At 37.0% G+C, this 17,206-nt stretch overlaps 1 protein-coding gene across 3 annotated transcripts; it reads left to right on the top strand.

Annotated features, from left to right (window-relative positions):
- Positions 1-835: 835 nt before the first annotated feature.
- Positions 836-15,764, top strand: LOC103464477 (coiled-coil domain-containing protein 30). Of its 3 annotated transcripts, XM_008408607.3 has the most exons (19): positions 888-1,021; positions 2,177-2,350; positions 2,429-2,549; positions 2,830-3,029; positions 3,888-3,983; positions 5,532-5,697; positions 6,276-6,347; positions 7,595-7,710; positions 9,410-9,517; positions 10,638-10,739; positions 10,998-11,099; positions 11,935-12,033; positions 12,112-12,246; positions 12,379-12,491; positions 12,808-12,949; positions 13,834-13,970; positions 14,276-14,393; positions 15,361-15,422; positions 15,510-15,764. In XM_008408607.3, the coding sequence occupies exons 1-19, from the start codon at positions 1,007-1,009 to the stop codon at positions 15,721-15,723; spliced, it is 2,292 nt and encodes a 763-aa protein (XP_008406829.2). In that variant the 5' UTR covers positions 888-1,006; the 3' UTR covers positions 15,724-15,764. The 3 variants fall into 3 exon arrangements, 2 of the variants coding, with proteins under 2 accessions (XP_081463164.1, XP_008406829.2); XR_014087560.1 differs by lacking the exon at positions 13,834-13,970 and having other exon boundaries at positions 845-1,021; positions 15,510-15,585; XM_081607038.1 differs by lacking the exons at positions 13,834-13,970; positions 15,361-15,422; positions 15,510-15,764 and having other exon boundaries at positions 836-1,021; positions 14,276-14,394.
- The last annotated feature ends 1,442 nt before the right edge of the window (positions 15,765-17,206 follow it).

The following is a 17,206-nucleotide window of genomic DNA, read 5'->3' as shown; positions in this document are numbered from 1 at the left end:
TATGCAACCACTGCACATCATCAGTTCAGCTTTACTGCTGTACGTTTTAAGTGTGCATATTGTTTAAACTGGCAACACACAGCCCTGTGCACATCATCCCCACCCTGGTGGCAGATTTATTCTGTGGGCCTGCTTAGCAAAGACACAATGCTGGTCAGAGCTGATGGGTAAATAGCTGGAAGAGAAACCTGGACTGAAGCAGATGCTCACTTTCCATCAACAATGAAACAGAACAATGATGTATCAGTGTTCAGAACTAAATATAAAAGACTATAGTTGGACCTAGACATTTATATTTATACCTGAGCTTCCATCTGAGTCTTTTTGCATGGAAGAATGTGGAAATGATAATAAAAATAAGTCTCTTGATGTGCAAAGCCGAATTCGATTAAACTCAGTTCCGAAGAGAGTTTTTAAAATATCTTGAGTGGTATCGCCCATCCCTTTTGGATTCTTGTTTTGTTTTTAGTTAAGTTGTGGAAAAAAAAAAAAGGTAGGAGAAATGATCAACGCGTCACCCAAACAGCGTGACGTAACGAACAGTTTGGTACCCTGTGACGCCGTCAGGGACCACCGGCCAAATCACCGAGGTTCAAACTTTATATCGCTCTCTTGCTGTCATTACTACCACAAAACGTGATTATATATACTTTACATATTCAGCTCATGCCATGGTAATGGATTTTAGTTTGCATTTAAAGTTTTCTTGTCATCACATGGCACTTTTATGGCTGCGGTTACTAAATCCTACGTTCGGGAGTACATTGAACGCACCTCGGTCCGAGTTGATAATTGTTGACCGACGGAAAGAGAAAACAACTTCTCTTCTGTTTATCGTTCTGAATCTCGGTGTTTGTTAGCATTTTGTAGTAACTTGGACGTTTTTGTGTGTGTTTTTTTTTTTTTGTTGTTTTTTGTTTTTGTTTTGGACAATTCCCCCCCAAAAAAGGGCGTCTTTGTTTACACACATCACAACTCAAAGTTGTTTTTCGATTCAAGAGGACTGATGGCTCAAGCAGAGGTAGTGAACATTTATATATTTTCTTAATAGCTGGAAGAGCCGAAGCGTAAAACTTTTAAGACACAGCAGCTCTCCTGAAAGCACGGTTCTCCGCAAAAACAAGAGTGGAAGCTTCACACGGTGTGAAATCACCGTTGTACTTCGTTTTCGGATCCATCCAGCTGAACTTTGCAGACAATCTCAGTCGCAAAAGTAAACAGCGACTCCTCTTGCTAACAGAGGACGCAGTTCTGCACCGCAGACCTTGATAGGGCCATCAAAATAACACCATTTTTAGAAACGTTTTTGTCATGGCTGTTTTAAAAACAAAAATCAGCCACGTCTATTTAGAAAAACGCAAACTTAAAAGGGAAATTATCTAATCATTATTTAGCAGAAGCTAAGACGAAGTGTATTGTGTTTAATAGTGAAGATGTAACAACAGACGAATGTTTTAGCCTTTAATGAACACATAGAACTTTAAACATGCATATTTTTGGAGTTTAGATTCAGCACGTTAAATAGTCATTTACCCAATAATGGGACTTTGCTGCAAGATGACTTGCTGTAATATTTATAGGATGACTGGAGAAGTTTGAATTTTTTCTTTTGCGTTGTCTAAAAGTTATACCCATCTGTTTGACCATGATCATCCATCTATCCAATTATCTATCAAATTTCTGCTGTTAGCTCAAAGTGAATTTTGTTTTTATATTTTAAAAATTGCCCCAAAAAGGCCTGAGAGATTTTTAAATTTGTGCCTGAAAACGTAAAAAAGATCGCAAGGCAAGACCCTATAACAGCATATTTTCTAACGTGCTTTACATGACTAGAAGGAAAAACTAAACAACAATAAAATCACATTGCAGTGACAAAATGCAAGGATAAACAATGACATTACACTTTCTGGTGTTCCAGTTAATATTAAGGCATCTCTAAGCAAAATGGATTTAGCCTTGATTTAAAGAACCCTGTGTTTAATCGGTTTTCTAGTCGTGTGTTCCAGATTAATGAAGTACAAAAACTGAATGGTGCTTTTATTGTTGTGTTTTGGAAGATGTTTATTTCCTTTGTGGATTCTAATTCATTTCCAGAAGCGAAAATCAACACAAGCTCTACAGGCATTAAAGTGCTGCCTATTGCTTCACATAATCCTGTCTATACTTCTTCTTCCAGGAGTTGGAGCAGATCGTGACATGGCTGACTGAGGAAGGTCTTACACCTGAGGCCTCCAAAGAGGCTCAGCTGGCTTTCCTGTGGCATACCTTCCTTCACACTCGCAGCTGCCTGGACAGCGTGACCAAGGATCTGGAAGCGAAACGCTTGCAACATTTCGCAGAGATGGCAGAGGTAGATTATCACTGCTTAGCTAATCGGGCGCTGTCTGGGGCTGTAATGATGAGCAAGGCGATCTTTTTTGTCTGCAAGGTACGCAAGTCCTTGGAGCAGATCAAAATCTTCACAGAGCAGAAAGACGTTTTGGCTCAGGAGATACAAGATGAGAACGAACAGCTCAGAAAGCAGCTGCTGCACCTCGTTTCACTGCAAGGTAGGACTTTTACTTGTAAAAGTTAGAGTAATTATAGGCAGTTGACAAAACATCTGGCATATTTTCAGTGCTTATTTCGGACTGCAGTATGAGCCACTTTCTGCTTCCTTATCCTTTTCCATTCTTAATAATTAATTAAATGTAGCACTTTATTGATGTGCTGTCTCTGCTATCAATATCTGTCTTCATGTTAACACCAGATCACCGAAACACTTTCAACCCCAGAAATGTAATGATTTTGGGTTAAATTACATCCGCCTCTCCGACTCCTTTCTTCCAGATTCCCAGATAAATGAAGTTGCTAAAATGTTGTACCAGCAGGGTCTCACTGAGCTGGTTCACAGCTCGCCCAGTGAGCAGGTGGCGTATCTCCTGGTGGAGAGGGCTTCCCTGCTTGAGACCAATCAGGATCCTAGCGATGGCGACCCAGAGAGTCGACTGAGGGCCCACACAGAGCCACTGAACCCCGACATATGTGCGGTTGGTGAAAGAATAGTACCAAAACTATTATTTTCGTAGTGTAATTTTTAAAGTCTTCACAGATAAAAACTGTCAAGATAAAAAAAAAAGTGAGATTTATTGGGAGTCGAATGTGTTTTTATCTCAGTCCAGTGTTGAGACTCTAATGAATTCTGCTGCACTGGTTTGCAACCTGACCGTTATAAACATTTGTCTGTGATGCTGATTAAGACCAAGAAGTGAATTCACATCACTTTTTAAAGACTCTGCATGAGTGACAGGGGCATTTTTGAACCAATTTTAAGGTGCTTTAATTGCTTTTTGAAAGTAATTAGACGATTCATGTAACCTGAGAAGGATTATTGTGACCATTTCGTGTAAAAACTTAAAATAAATGTTGGGCTGAATTTGCTGACTGGAGCATTCGTCTTAAGAATATTTCTATTTTCCTTGGAGCTTTGTTTTTGTTTGGTTCTGTTGCATTTTTAATATGATCTAAGCCCATTTTTGTCCTTACAATTTTATAAAACAAAGATTTTTTTGTTCAGTTCGTATTTGTTTTTCTTACAGTGAAGTAAAATCTTACAAATTTAGAATTGTAACATTTGTACATTATTTTTTGCTTTACAATATATACTTATCACATACTCTATTTTCTCAATTCCTATATCATTTAGTTGTATTTGCTTAGTAATTATTTTACTTTATCTGTAGTAGCCTGAACATTTTGTTTGCATAATTAGTCTTAAGCTGTTAGCCCCTTTAAAGCACTTTGCATTTGATTGATTGAACAATAGGTTGCAGCGGTTAAGTTAATATGTTTTCCCTTTTTCTTGATTATTATGTAAATAATTTCTGGTATTAATTGTAATTTTGCAGCCCGCCCACAAGAGGTCGCCACGACCTTTACAAAGCTCCTGGAAGAAAATATTTGGACTCCATAAGGCTTTGCAGAGCAAGCACACCTTCGTACCTGTATGTATACGAGCTTCTATATGCGACGCTAAGAAAACGTGCTAAGCTCTCTTACAGATTTCTTCTGTTTTTGCTTCTGTGTTCCCTTCAAAAATGCGAGAGAAAAAAAAATCACGTAAAGAAAACTTGTGTAAATACGAAATACAGTTTTAAAATTGTGATTTTAAAATAAGTGGGAAACGAAACAATCCAAACCGACTCAGCTCTATGTTAAAAACTAATAGCTCACTAAAGCTAAAACCAGGATTTGATGAGTGTTTGGGGGATTTTTCACATAGAGCTCGGTTGGCTTGGATAACTTTCTTTTCTCAGAACATTTGTCCAATATTACAGTTTTTTCAGTTACGTTGGTGCATTTCTCAGAACAGAACTATTCTCAGCAGTAATATTCCCAATCTTCATAATATTGCGTCTCTCATGCACATCAAGAAAAGCAGTTTCTAATTTCTTTCAATCAGTTGAAAATGCTTTGATATATCCATGAAAGTGATTATGTGCACTTCTTTACTTTTTCCTACCTTCTCTGTTGCTTTTGTCATGTTGACTAAAATGGGTAGTTATCTCTTGAATCATCTCAACCTAAGCAACATTTAAGCAAAAGTCTTAACATGCAAAGATGTCTTAACATGTTGGACATATTTCTACTGTATACTTCTTCATTAGCCTTTTCTTTCTAAGTCTGTCCTGAGTTGCTCACAGGTGAATCCTGACGTTCTCCAAATGTGTGAGGCATCTGCTCAACCGAAAATCAACCCGTTTTCTGAAATAGCTCAAAGTTGCACCTCATGATCCATCAACTGGAATGTATATAGATTATGCTGTATAGCTGGAGCACAAGACGATGTTACGTTTCTGACAATGAGAAGTCGAGGGACTGGACGGGGTCAGCAGCCAGAGAGAAGAGGAAGAAGTTTGGAGGCCAAACAGAAGAGGCTGAGGACATCTGCCACTTTCCTGTTGCTCCAACATCATCAGGCAGTGGCCGTGTTCACCAACAGATGTTTAATTTTGAGAAATTAGTTAAGGATTTTGAGAAAGACATTGGCTTTTGCAGGTAATCTGTGGTGTTCTGTTTGAACAAACTGTTTGGGAAACGTGTTTACCGTTTTGCAAATGTTGAGAATGATTCGAGAAATGCACCAAAGCGACTGAGAAAACCTGCTAAATATCTTTATGGATCTTGTATCAGCACTGTCACACTAAGCAGCAGTGTATTCTGCATGCACTAACAAACTGTGGAACTGCTTTTCCACAAAGCACCAGCATGCATCTTCTGCATGCTGGTGCTTTGAATTCCTTAACGTCACGTTTTGTTTTTTGTTTTTTTTCAGTGATACTAATCTTGTACAACAGCATCAGATAAACTTTGCATGACAGAAGTTCAAGCTCCACTCGTGCCTATTTCTCCAGATCGTATCTCAAGGTGTTGTCTCTGCCTCAGCTTGTTTTTCTGAATAATATTACTCAAGTCCTTCGTTGTTATTTGCCAACATTTAAGTTGCTTCAGATTTGTCCATTCTGGAAGCATGTGTCTTCATCCCCTTCCAGGGTGGGGAGACACCTTTGGCTGGTGAACAGAGACGTTTGGAGAAGGAGTGTTCCCGACTGGAGCGGGATGTGGAAGAAGGTTCCCGCAGGCTGGCCATGGCCCACAACGAGATCCGGCATTTGAAAGATGAACTGGAGTTCGCTCACTTTACCCAGAAAATATGTGGTAAAACCTATTAGTCAGTCACTTACAGAGTGGTAAAAATGGCCTCTTACAGATTACTTGTGTGTGGTTTTTTGTGACACCCCCAAATGTTTCAGATCAAATCAATTTTAATGTTAGACAAATATAAAAAAAAAAAGGTCTGTGGGTCTTTTGTGACTTCCTGGATGAGTTGTTGATGCACTCAGAGTATTTTTGGTAAGCTGTATAGTGGCTTTGTCACCTTGCAGGCAAAAACTTTTTTACTAGAATTTCTTTAGATGGTTTATCATTTTTTTAGATGACATTAGGTGTCCCAAAATCAGTGTTAATCCATGATTTAACTGGGAAGAAATTACATTTTCACAAAAGCCCAGGTTTGTTTGAGTAGCTTTGAGCTACTTTGTTTTCAGGAAAGTAGCTTCTAATTTGTGTTTAATTAGATGATTGTCTGAAATAAAACTTTCATTATCGGAAAATCTGTGACAAAAAAAAAGAACAGAGGAAATCTTAGAATTTCTCATGTTTTCACGGCTCTTTTTGCCGGCCACCGTTTTAAGAGGAACCCTGTAAATGTAATATTTCTGCTTTCTGTGTTTCAGAGCCTGAGCTGCAGGCAGCACAGGAGGAGGTGAAGCAGCTCAGGAAGGAAGTAGGAAAACTAAAAGAATATGGTAAGCCATTATTCCCAGTTGTGTTTTAATTAACAGTGTTATTTGCACAAAGTTAAACATAAACCAAAAAAACCACCACAACATGTACAAAAACTGACCAGCTTGATAACATCAGTGATCTGAAAGAAGCATAATTTCCTGCAGAGATCTGTGCCAACATTGGTCCTGATAAAACCAACACTAGCAGATGACTTGACTCCCTGAATCATTTACCAACGGTGGAATTTCTTATCTTAAAAATCTTCCCATTACTATTGAATGGCCTTTGCTGTATGATTACTTCATTCAGCTTTATTTTTAATTGTTTTGGACAGCACAACATGTCACAAAGTAACGGTTGCCCTGGATATAGGCCTTGCATTTGAATAAAAAGGTTATATAAAAGTAAGACCAGCGCCAGTTCGGCTTACAAGCAAACAAAACCCATTTCTTTTCAATTGATGCCTTAAATGTTCACGCATCAAAAAATCTGAAGCATATAAAAGTATACATGTGCACACATAGGGCTGTGGTTACTGATTTGTGGCTACACCTTTTTCTACCACACGTTTTCTTTCACTAAACTTTCCAGTGATATTTTTGAATACAGCCAGCTTCTTTAACAATGACCTTTTGGCTCTGACCTTATAGAAAGTATTTGCCTGCTAGAAAACCAACAGAGAGAGCGAAACTGACAGTTAAAAACTTGCGGAGGAGTGCTATTTCTGACCAGATTCAGGTGGTTGATTACAAACCGTGTGCATCTATGAGGGACCACAAACAGGCAGAATGAGGGAAGGAAACCAACACAGGGCAGCTGAGTCAAGACTCAGTGGGATAAAATAATAACACTGATTAAAAATCCAACTGCATAAAAATCAGAACATAAGATGACAAAAATACAGAGGAATGAACTGAGTACAGTAATATGGATATAAACAAACCACAGGGAATTGATCAAAAATACAAACGAAAACTCAGATTACCCAGGATCGTGACAAACTCAACAGACATAACGGCTTAAAAGTCTAATTAAACTAAATCCTATATGTCTCAGATTTTTAATTACGTAACTGAGAAAAATGTACTTTTATGATTTTCTAGTGTATTGATATGAAGCCGCATTATATTTAAATTGTCTTCTGAGTGTATGGGACATTATCAAAACCAACTACTGCTTTACTGAAAATTAACCAACATAATTTGTGAATATTTATCACCTATAATCAGACGAGTGAATAACTTAAAATTTCTTGTTTTATATAAAGAAATGGTTGAGCTGCGGAAGGCCAAAGAGCTTAATGACCGTCTGGATGTTGAGATCGGAGCCTTGAGAAACAGAGTCCGCTTTCTGGACGCAGAGAAAAAGTCTCTGGAGAAGACGGTAAGAAACTTTCTGACACAAAATAGTTTGCATGAAGGGCAGATATGAACCATCCAAACCAAATTGGTGTTGGAGATTAAAAAAGAAAAAAGGACTGTAGATTCTTCTAGTCTGGAGAGTACATACAACCACAATGTGCGCTTTAATTTACTCTGGATATTTTATGATCCACATTGGATCAAAATGGGTTCAAATGTGTGTCCCCATTGACATTTGGATAATGTCAATAAAAATGAGCAGACAAACTGCTATTTTGGAGCAATCATCAATGTTCATGTTTAATTCTGACAGAATTGGAAGAGTTTGTTTAAATATCTTGGTTTTCTTGCAGAGACCTGCTTTTTAAATACAGTCTATACATTTTCAAATGGGTTTTGGTTGAAATAATATTAACATGCTTTATCTATTTGAAAAAAAAATTCTACCTTTATCGGAAAAGGAAATTTGAAAAAAATAATTTACATTTAAAGATCCGTTTTAAGAAAACTAGGGCAAACCTAGTTTTGCAGTGAGAGCATGCTTTGCTGTTTTTTGTTTTTTTTTCCCCAAACAAACCGTGAAGTGAAGTGAAGAAACAGAAACCACGATCTGGTTTTCTATTTATAGACATTTCAGTAAATGTTTGATCGTCCTTCTGACCGTCTGTAAGAGGACTGCAGTGCAGCGAAATAGTAAATCACAGTATTTGTCATCATCCTTGAAAATCATCCTGGTTTAATTTATTAATCCTGTTTTAAAGAATGCATTTGGTTTGTGGATGGACTTTAGCATTGAAGAGATGAATTTTCATCCTTGAATCATAATTTATAAACTGCTGCAGCCAAATGTTACACAAGATTTATAAACACCAGCTGTTCAAAATTAAAGAAACACAAATTAAGTCGCAAACAGCTTTTATAAATCCAGGTGAAAACGATAAACTCGGATTTTTCTGACTCTTTTCTTTCTTTATCATATCGATCATCATCCTCTGTGAACTTCATCATCTCAGTCAAATATATTATTCTACCAAAGTTTCCAACCAAGCAGCATTGAACTGGACTAAATCTAGAGCTAAAACTGCCAGAGTATAATTTCTTAATATTTCTTAATATTAAGAAATATTAAGAAATTTCTTAATATTAGAAATTTCTAATATTTCTTAATATTAGAAAGTGTATTTTGAACTTAATTTCTGCAGTTATTGTATTAGAAAGATTGATATACTGTCTGAATGGGAATGCTTTTAATATAAGGTGGGAATGTGTTCAAAATTAAAAGACCAGTAATGTGAACCCGGATGATGCATATCTTTCAGTTTATGTATAGATTAGTTACTTTTCTCAAATAATTTATGTAATTTATGTACATGCCTCCTGTTTTTTGTTTTCTATATCTATGCTGTATAAGTTTTGTCCTGTTATTGTTCTTTTTTCTTTTTTTTCTGTATAAAATTTCAAACTATCTAATAACTCAATATTTAAAAAAAAAAAAAAAAGAAAGTGTATTTTGTTAGGATTGTGAGAAGCAGCAATTTACAACTTGACTTTTAAAACGTTGCACATCAATATGAAAATCAGTTTGATCCTGAGCTTCGGTCTAACGGCTAAATCCAACGGCACATTTGAATGTTTTGATTTAAAAAAATACTGGCAGTTGTTATTAGCTGAAGAAGTGCAAACGAGTTGCATCTGAGCGGTGCTGAATCTGTTTGTTTTAGATGGCGTGTCAGCAGGAGGACGTTGAGCGGCTGGAATCAGCCCTGCAGGGGCAGCAGATGTTATTAACGATAGACGTACAAGCTGACCAGGACAGAGGAGATGATAAAGTAAGTCTCTTCACTTGAACTGGAAATGCAGGACATGATCCAATACATCCAGAGCCTTTCATTGGCTGATTCAGATTTGCATTACTGAGGCTTTTAACATAGTTTTGATTTGTCTGAGCTGCGTTTTTCTGGAGATGTTTCAGTCACAAACTGTTTGGAAGCTTCATTATGTAGTTTAGGAGAATAAATTATGTTGGAACATTTCAAAGCTCTGCATCTTAACCCATAAACCAGAACTGCGGTGAAACATCTGATGATAACTTTGCTAAATAAACCAGCTGGTTGCACCACGAAACTAGTGCAGCCAGCTCCAGAAATGATGAAAAGATGCAAACATAGGAGAGAAAAATCACCCGTTCATCATCCTGTTAGCATCGACGGACCAATAAAATCCAGAGTTGTGTCTTTTTGGACCATTCCAACACGTTGGTCAACACACAACAGTTGTTGGTTTGGGCTAACAGGAGTGTAACAGAGGCAGAGGGACTGTAGGGTTGGTCTGTAAATGTATTAAAAAAAACAAAAACAACATTAATTTAAGTATCTGATGTATTGGTGCTGTGTGGGAGACGAGAGCTACAGTTTCTCTGAGGGAAAGTCCCAAAGTTTCTATATTGATCTATTTTTAAAGCCGTTCAAGATGCACATGCAGATTTTTTCTTTCTAAAGACAGAAAGAGGAAATGTGAGGAAGAGCTCACAGTGTCTAAAACCATTTTATTTCATGGTAAAATGCATAGTAGACGCACATACACCCAAAATAACTGGTTTCAGTTCTTAACTGACCACCAGCAGTAGTTAGGTTGGTAAATGTGAAACATTTCAGGCCCGTAACTTTGTAAGAGCAGTTTGTAAATGTAAACTTTTATGAGATGTTGTCAACTAAATGACCAACTACAAGGCAGTCAGACTGAATGCAGCTTGAATAAAGAAATATTGGCATGATTTCAGTTGGTTACAAACAAAAAAACATATTAATTTGAGTACTTGATGGTCCGGTTGAGGTGTTTTCTTTTGAAACAATCTGTTGCGTCTCCTTGGAAACCGCCTGTGCTGTGATTGACATGATTCGAAATATTCACCTAACAAACTGACAGAGATCTGCTCTGGTTTTCCTGCAGATGCCAGGAGCTGACCTGACAACGGATGATAAATCACACGTAATTTTGCAAGAACACTCAACTGCACAGACACAACAAGCCATGGAGAAGAAGGAGGGAGGTGTAAGTAGACACAGCTGCTAGTGAGAGACGGACATTTGAATCTGCTTCTTCACACAGAAAAATATTTGCCGTTTGTGAAATCGTCTTTATTTGAAGTAACGGTGAAAGTTTCAGTGCTTGATGCCCTTATCTGTGCACCTTCTTGAATTGTTGTGAAAACTTTTATTTCCTCTTGCAAATTGAAAACCACAGAAATGTTTAACATCCATGCCAGGTGTTATTTTGCCGCTGCTGATCTGTGTGATGCTGTTGTCGTAGGTTGAATCTCTGCAGGAGGTAGTGAAGCAGTTGGAGTTGGCCGTCAGGAACCTACAGGGTTCTTACATGCTTCCCACAGGCCAAGCTAGTGATTTAACGAATGTATGTTAGTTTTAAGGCTTACTTCTGGCTTTCAGCTTGTACAGTTAATTGGAAACAGTCTTTTCCTCTTGCAGATTTCTTCTGTTTTTACTTTTTGTCTCAGGTTTCATAGCATCAAGCAAAATTTGATTTCAAACGAACGTGAGTAAACAATCTTCTAACTGGTATCGGCATCATTAACTGCTGTTAGTTTGAAGAATGCATCAGAATTGTTTTAATTCAACCACGTTGGAGTGTTTTCACCCAAAATTGGCCTGTTGATTTATTGGCCATCAACAACAGGCTGAGCCAATCAAAAACTGAGCTTTAGTGTTTTTTTTACTGTCTTAATTAATAACAGTGCTTGGCTGAACCACAGGGGGAAAAAGTACCAACATCAAACCTAATGGTGCACAGAAACTCCTGCCATTTTAGCAAAGCTTTTAGTTTTTCCCAAAGTGACTCCAAATGCAGCAGTGATTTATTTATTGAAACTTTTAAGAGAACAGCAGAATCCTGTATTCAGAAAATATATTTATTTAAATGCTAACCACAATGGTTGGCTTTATTAAAGATATTAACATCTTCTTAGTCATTTTATTTTAGTGTTTTTTATCCTAACAAAGAAATGTATTAAGTCAGTTTTTGTTTGGTTTAAATATTTTTTTCCCTCTATAAATTTAATATAAAGAGACAAAAAAGAAGAAATTTGGAAGGGGCAAATACTGTTTTTGCAGCTCTTTGTGTTGCTCTGTTTCCATCTTTATTTATTATAAACACCATAAATATTTTTGAGAGGAAGTGCAAAACTGTTGTTCCATGACTCGATTCCATATCTATTTATTTATTCTTTCAGTCCATAACAACCGACAAAACTCCGGTCGATGAAACCTGCAAGAATGAGCAAAAAGACATCAGTTGTCAAACAAACTGCCCCGTGGAGAAGCAGCCAGAAGTGAGCGAGCGAGCAGGGAAATTCAAAACAAACATAATGTGGTATCTATTCACATGCAGCTTCTTTTTGTCCCTGCAGGACGAGTGTCTTCAGGTTTTACAGAATTACCAAAGCAACATTAACGACTTTCTAACCGTTAGAGACATCTGCTCACAGCTGGAGCAGTCCAGCAGGACAGAAGAGTTTCCCTCACAGGACAGCTCCACACTCGAGGTAACCCGCGTCATCCGGCCGGATCAGGTTTTAGACTGTTATTCATGACATGCAACAAGCCGCCCAGCTGAGCACTCGGGAAAGATACCGACAGCATCTCTTCCTGTTTTTGCTTTTTGTTCTGCGATGAAGGAGTGTTCTGAATGTCCCGAAGGAAGGCAGGCTCTGATGTTTGATGATGACGAGCGGGAGACTTATAAGGAGCAGATCTGTAAAGCCCTTAACTGTATTGATGAGGAGCGAAGGTAACGCGCCCGAATTAGTGATTTGTTTATGAATCTGCTTTTTCAGAAAAGTTGAAAAGTTGCTTTTAATTATGCCACAAAAATACAGAAATTTATAATTGGGTTCTTTGACTCAGTTGCTATAAAATCTACTGGTAATAAAATGTGATCAAGTGTTTTGGACTGGAGTTTCTGCATCACTGAAGCCACGTGGGCAATAAGTCCTTTTTGTGTGAAATTAATTTTGAATGAACGCCTCAGACATTTTTAAAGGTTTGTGTGATTAAAACGCGTCTGTTTTTTCATCACACCTGTTTGTTGTGTCCATCATGTCTAGTAAATACCACAATATGAAGGAGAGATTATTGGAAAAGCTGTCTCGAGCCAAACAGAAACTGGATGAAGAAACAATGTGGCGGGACAAGAAGATCAACAATTTGGAGAGGGAGTTGTCCCTGTGCTACCACTCACTGAAAAAGGTGAGGCTGCTGATCTGCTGCTGCTTATGAAACGTGCATTGGTGAAGGATTTTTGGCTAGCACTGATTATTTGGTACACGGATGTCCAAACTTTTGGTAGCGTGAGCCAAAACTGTCAAGACAAAAATACCCGCAGGCCCCCCCAAAAATTATATTTTTAATAAAAACTCGCACTGTGACTTTTTTTTTAACTTATTCAATAATGTAAAGGTTGAATTATACAAACTGTATGTGTTTTTTTGTTGAAAAGTGATGTGCAAACTATTGTAGGGCTCAAACTCTTAGGAGGTTCACCCTATTGAAAGAAATATTTATCAGGCGCCTCATGAAAGAAATAATAAAAAAAGTGAATCAGTCAACAATTCAAACTCTGTCTTTGGAACTGGATGGATCTTGTTCTTGCAAAGATTACAAATAATTTGGTTATTTAAAGATTAATACTATAAGGAGATTTTAAGATGATTTCAATTTGTCTGTAATAATTAAATATAAAGTTTCCATCTGCATCAGACACCTGTGATGGCGGCGTTGCTCTTGAACGTCAGCCAGCGGGCCGCACAGAATCGGTCTAGGGAGCATAAATGGCCCTCGGCCCACACTTTGAACACCCCCGATTTAGTATTTTTAACCCTGTTTTTCTAAAAGGACTTTTCATAAGCACCCGGTGAACTGGAGCAGTGATTTAACTAAACCTTCGTGAGGATAAAAGTTTTTTTTTTTCTGCTCTCATCTGCATTTGTCTTTCTAATGTGATTTCTAAATCAGCATTTTGAAGGCAGTTGTGCATCGATGAGTCGCCTTCCTGTAACGACTGCATTGTCTGAGTCATATTCCTCTTGTAATGACGAGAATGCTGAACTCTAACTTTATCGTTTTTGTTCCAGGAAAAGGAAGTCGTTGAGTGCATAAGAGTGGAAAACGAACGGCTGCTTAGCGAGAGGAGGAAGCTGTTACAGCAGATCAGTGAGGAGGACGACAACATGAAAAACATCAAATTAACAGCCTGTGTGTCTAAAAACAGGTGCCGAACCATCCACCGAAATTCAACGTTATATTTTAAGTTTCGATCAGAGGACATCACCTGAAGCAGAGCTAGATAATGCTCAAAGTCATAAGATGTGACAGAGACACACGTTTACTTTCTGGCTTTGATTTTCAGTGGTATAAAGAAGAATAATTAAAGAAATTATGTAGTTTTTACGGCTGTGATTAGGAAATGCATCACATTTACGTGAGGATTTTAAATTTGCACTGCCAGTCGTTGTTCGTGATGGGTTCTTCCGGCCCAGAAGTCTTGTTCTGATGTGTGTTTGTTTCCGTCTGAAGGGTGCAGTATTTGGAGACGGAGAACAAGAATCTGGGGAACAAAGTTCTGCAGATGTCCAACCAGATTTCCACCCTGGAACGCAGGATGCAGAACATGCAGTTTATGCATTTTACTGAGGTAAGTGTCACTGTTAAAAATCCACAACTCAATAACAAACCCAGTTTAGAACAATATTAGTAAGACGGGGTTTCATCAACATTAATTTAAGAGCTTAAGAAGCCTAATTTATGCGACATGGACCATTACACATTATGTAGCACATTATATTTAACAAGTCAAACTTAAATGTGTCTTTTTATTAAAATACATTGAAATAAAAAAGTTCTGCAGGTCTTAGTAGATGCATTAAAGAAAAACTGTGCTAGAATCACAATGAAAAGTTTAACGGAGGTAAAACTGTTGAACAGATAAACAGATATGAACTTAAACCTCTAATTGGCCTCAAGTCAAAACGATCAACTACAGAGTGAAAGTAAACTCAAGCATACATTTTTTTAGTTTCTTGGTATTATCAAAGTGGCCAAGAGTTTGAGAATTAGTTTAAAACTGATTTATGTTGCAAAACTACTGCTTTTTTTTGGGACAAATTCTTGTCAAACATGCTGACTGATTCTGTTCAGTGAAAGCCACAAAAGATAATTAGTTTTTATAGGGATTGTCTAAACGAATCTGAATTTTCCAGAGTAAAAAGTTATTTTATCTCATAGCAAGTATGATATAGATATAAAAAGTGAATAATATCTAATGATTTATGAATTATGCAATACATAAGACTAAATAAGGAATAAACTAACTTTTAACCAATGATTTTTCCTTTCATTGACATTTAAAGCTGCGATGTGGTTTTGCGCAGCATGAAGTTTCGTTTTCTTTGAGCTTTTTTTTTTCTTTCTTTTTTTTTATTTTTTTTAGCTTAGTTCTGTGCTGTGGATTTTGATAAGATTTGTTCTAGATGACCAGAAGTGCTAGACAGTGTTTTTGTTTGCTTACCGGCATAAAATATTTATCCACAGTGTCACAAATTACGCCGTTGGCCAAATGAATAATTAATAACAAATCTCATGTCTTGGTTTGACTTCATTAGGAACTTCAGAAAATGTCGACTCTCCCACAGAAACTTTCGCCCGTCTCGGTTCACACAGCGAGGTGAGCCTGACTCCGAGTCCGAACTAGCTGGTCAAACGTCTGATTGGTAGAATAAATGTGATGTTTGTGTGCTTCCTGGTTTTAAAGGATGATGCTGTCTGAGATTCAGGACCTTTCGGAGGTTCCTCCAGAGTGCAACGCTAAGCGGTCGGATCTGATTTTCTCCCCTGACAATTCAGCTTCTGTGGCCTTGAATCGAACCACGGAGCTTGGCTACCTCAACCTGACTTCACTGCAGAGTCTCTCAGACAAGTCAAGTCTAGATTCTGGTCTCATTGCCTCTGAAAATACAGCTCCCTGAGCTTTTCTATCTAAAATATGATAAAACTGCGCTGAAACTATTGTGTTTGCCTTTTAATTTAAAGTGATTTGTCCTGTGTTTTCCCACCACAGTTTGCGAGGAGCGGTCATAGGAAAATCATTTGGACTTTATTTTTGCTTAGGCTTAAACGAGAAGGAAAAACTGAGATGGAAAAACTTACCATCAGATATTAACGATTAACTGTGTGACAGCAAGAAAAGTAAAATTTCCACTGGAATTGTTTTTGTTAAAACCACAAGCAAAAATGATGAAGAAAAAAACTAAATGAGCTCCAATGTGGTTGTGACCTCTTTTTCTTTGAGCACTTCCTGCACTATGTAATGTATGCTTTCTCAAAAACGGCAAAGTAAAGGTGAAAGCATTGCCATATTTTATTTGTTTCAAAGGTTTTTACATTCATTTATTTCAAGCTGTCTTCGACAGAAAATTGATAAACATGTTCAAAAGTTTCATAAATACGAAAATATGATGCTGACTTGAGTGCCGTATTTGAGGTTTCAGTGCAGAATGTTACATTGTAAATATGTGGAACGATATAAATTATTATATATTATTTGTCACTGTCAACGTGACTAACATCTTGATTTAAGACATTAAAATTAAAATTAAAATGTGTCTTCAATAAAAAAACAACAATAAAATCTACCGGTAGAAATCCACACTAGCAAAAACACATTCTCGGAGGTTAGCTCACTGCACAAAAAAGAAAGAACGGCATTGTTTAAAAATTTCACTTGGTTTAAAGATGTAAGTTAACAAAGAAATAAACCATGTAAAAATGTAACCAGCTAAAATCTGGTTCACAGAACAGTAAATAAAAGATCAACAAATCAGAGTTTTAAGTAGTATTTCCAGACAAAAAATGTGAAATAAATAAAATATGATCTGTGGTTCAAGTACCTCCAATCTTAAAAAATAAACTTGAATTTCTTTCCCATTAAATAAAGTACAAATGAAGCAATCTAGTCAAAACAGATTAACCATATTCAAAATTAGCTGCCTGAGTTGAGCTGCAGTACCAAAAACACAGTTTCACTTCCAGTAATTAATCACAATAATAAAATATTAAATATACCATGAAATTGATTAGTTTTATAAAATTGATTGTCACATGTTCCTCCATAAACTATCAAGAGTTTCACTATAAAAAGTTTTTACTCCCTGACAAATTTTTCTGTTTTACAAGTTAACAAACTGTGGTAAAAGCAGAAACAACTTCAGGAATAGATTTGGAAAAAAACTGTCAAATACAAACTGACTCATGTGAATAAAATAAAAATGTCAACAGAGATCTTTGATCTCACTGAGTTTTATTCTGGTTAAATAAAAGTTTAAGAAGGTGATGTAGGAAGCGGCGCTGTAGTAGGGCAATCGTACAAAGACAAAAAAAGAGGGTACTTGAAATTTACTAGAGTAATATTGAAAATTTCTGAGTTTGAAAAGTTGAAAAATTTTGCCTATT

Source organism: Poecilia reticulata, chromosome 5 (assembly GCF_904066995.2).
Source record: "Poecilia reticulata chromosome 5, P_reticulata-male-v2, whole genome shotgun sequence".
Taxonomy (NCBI): domain Eukaryota; kingdom Metazoa; phylum Chordata; class Actinopteri; order Cyprinodontiformes; family Poeciliidae; genus Poecilia; species Poecilia reticulata.
This window is presented reverse-complemented; position numbering and strand designations above follow the sequence as displayed.

Coding starts and splice junctions, on each gene's coding strand:
- LOC103464477 (XM_008408607.3), top strand. Junction 12,034..12,111: donor CCGTGGAGAAGCAGCCAGAA/GTGAGCGAGCGA, acceptor TTGTCCCTGCAG/GACGAGTGTCTTCAGGTTTT. Junction 13,971..14,275: donor GCCTGTGTGTCTAAAAACAG/GTGCCGAACCAT, acceptor TTCCGTCTGAAG/GGTGCAGTATTTGGAGACGG.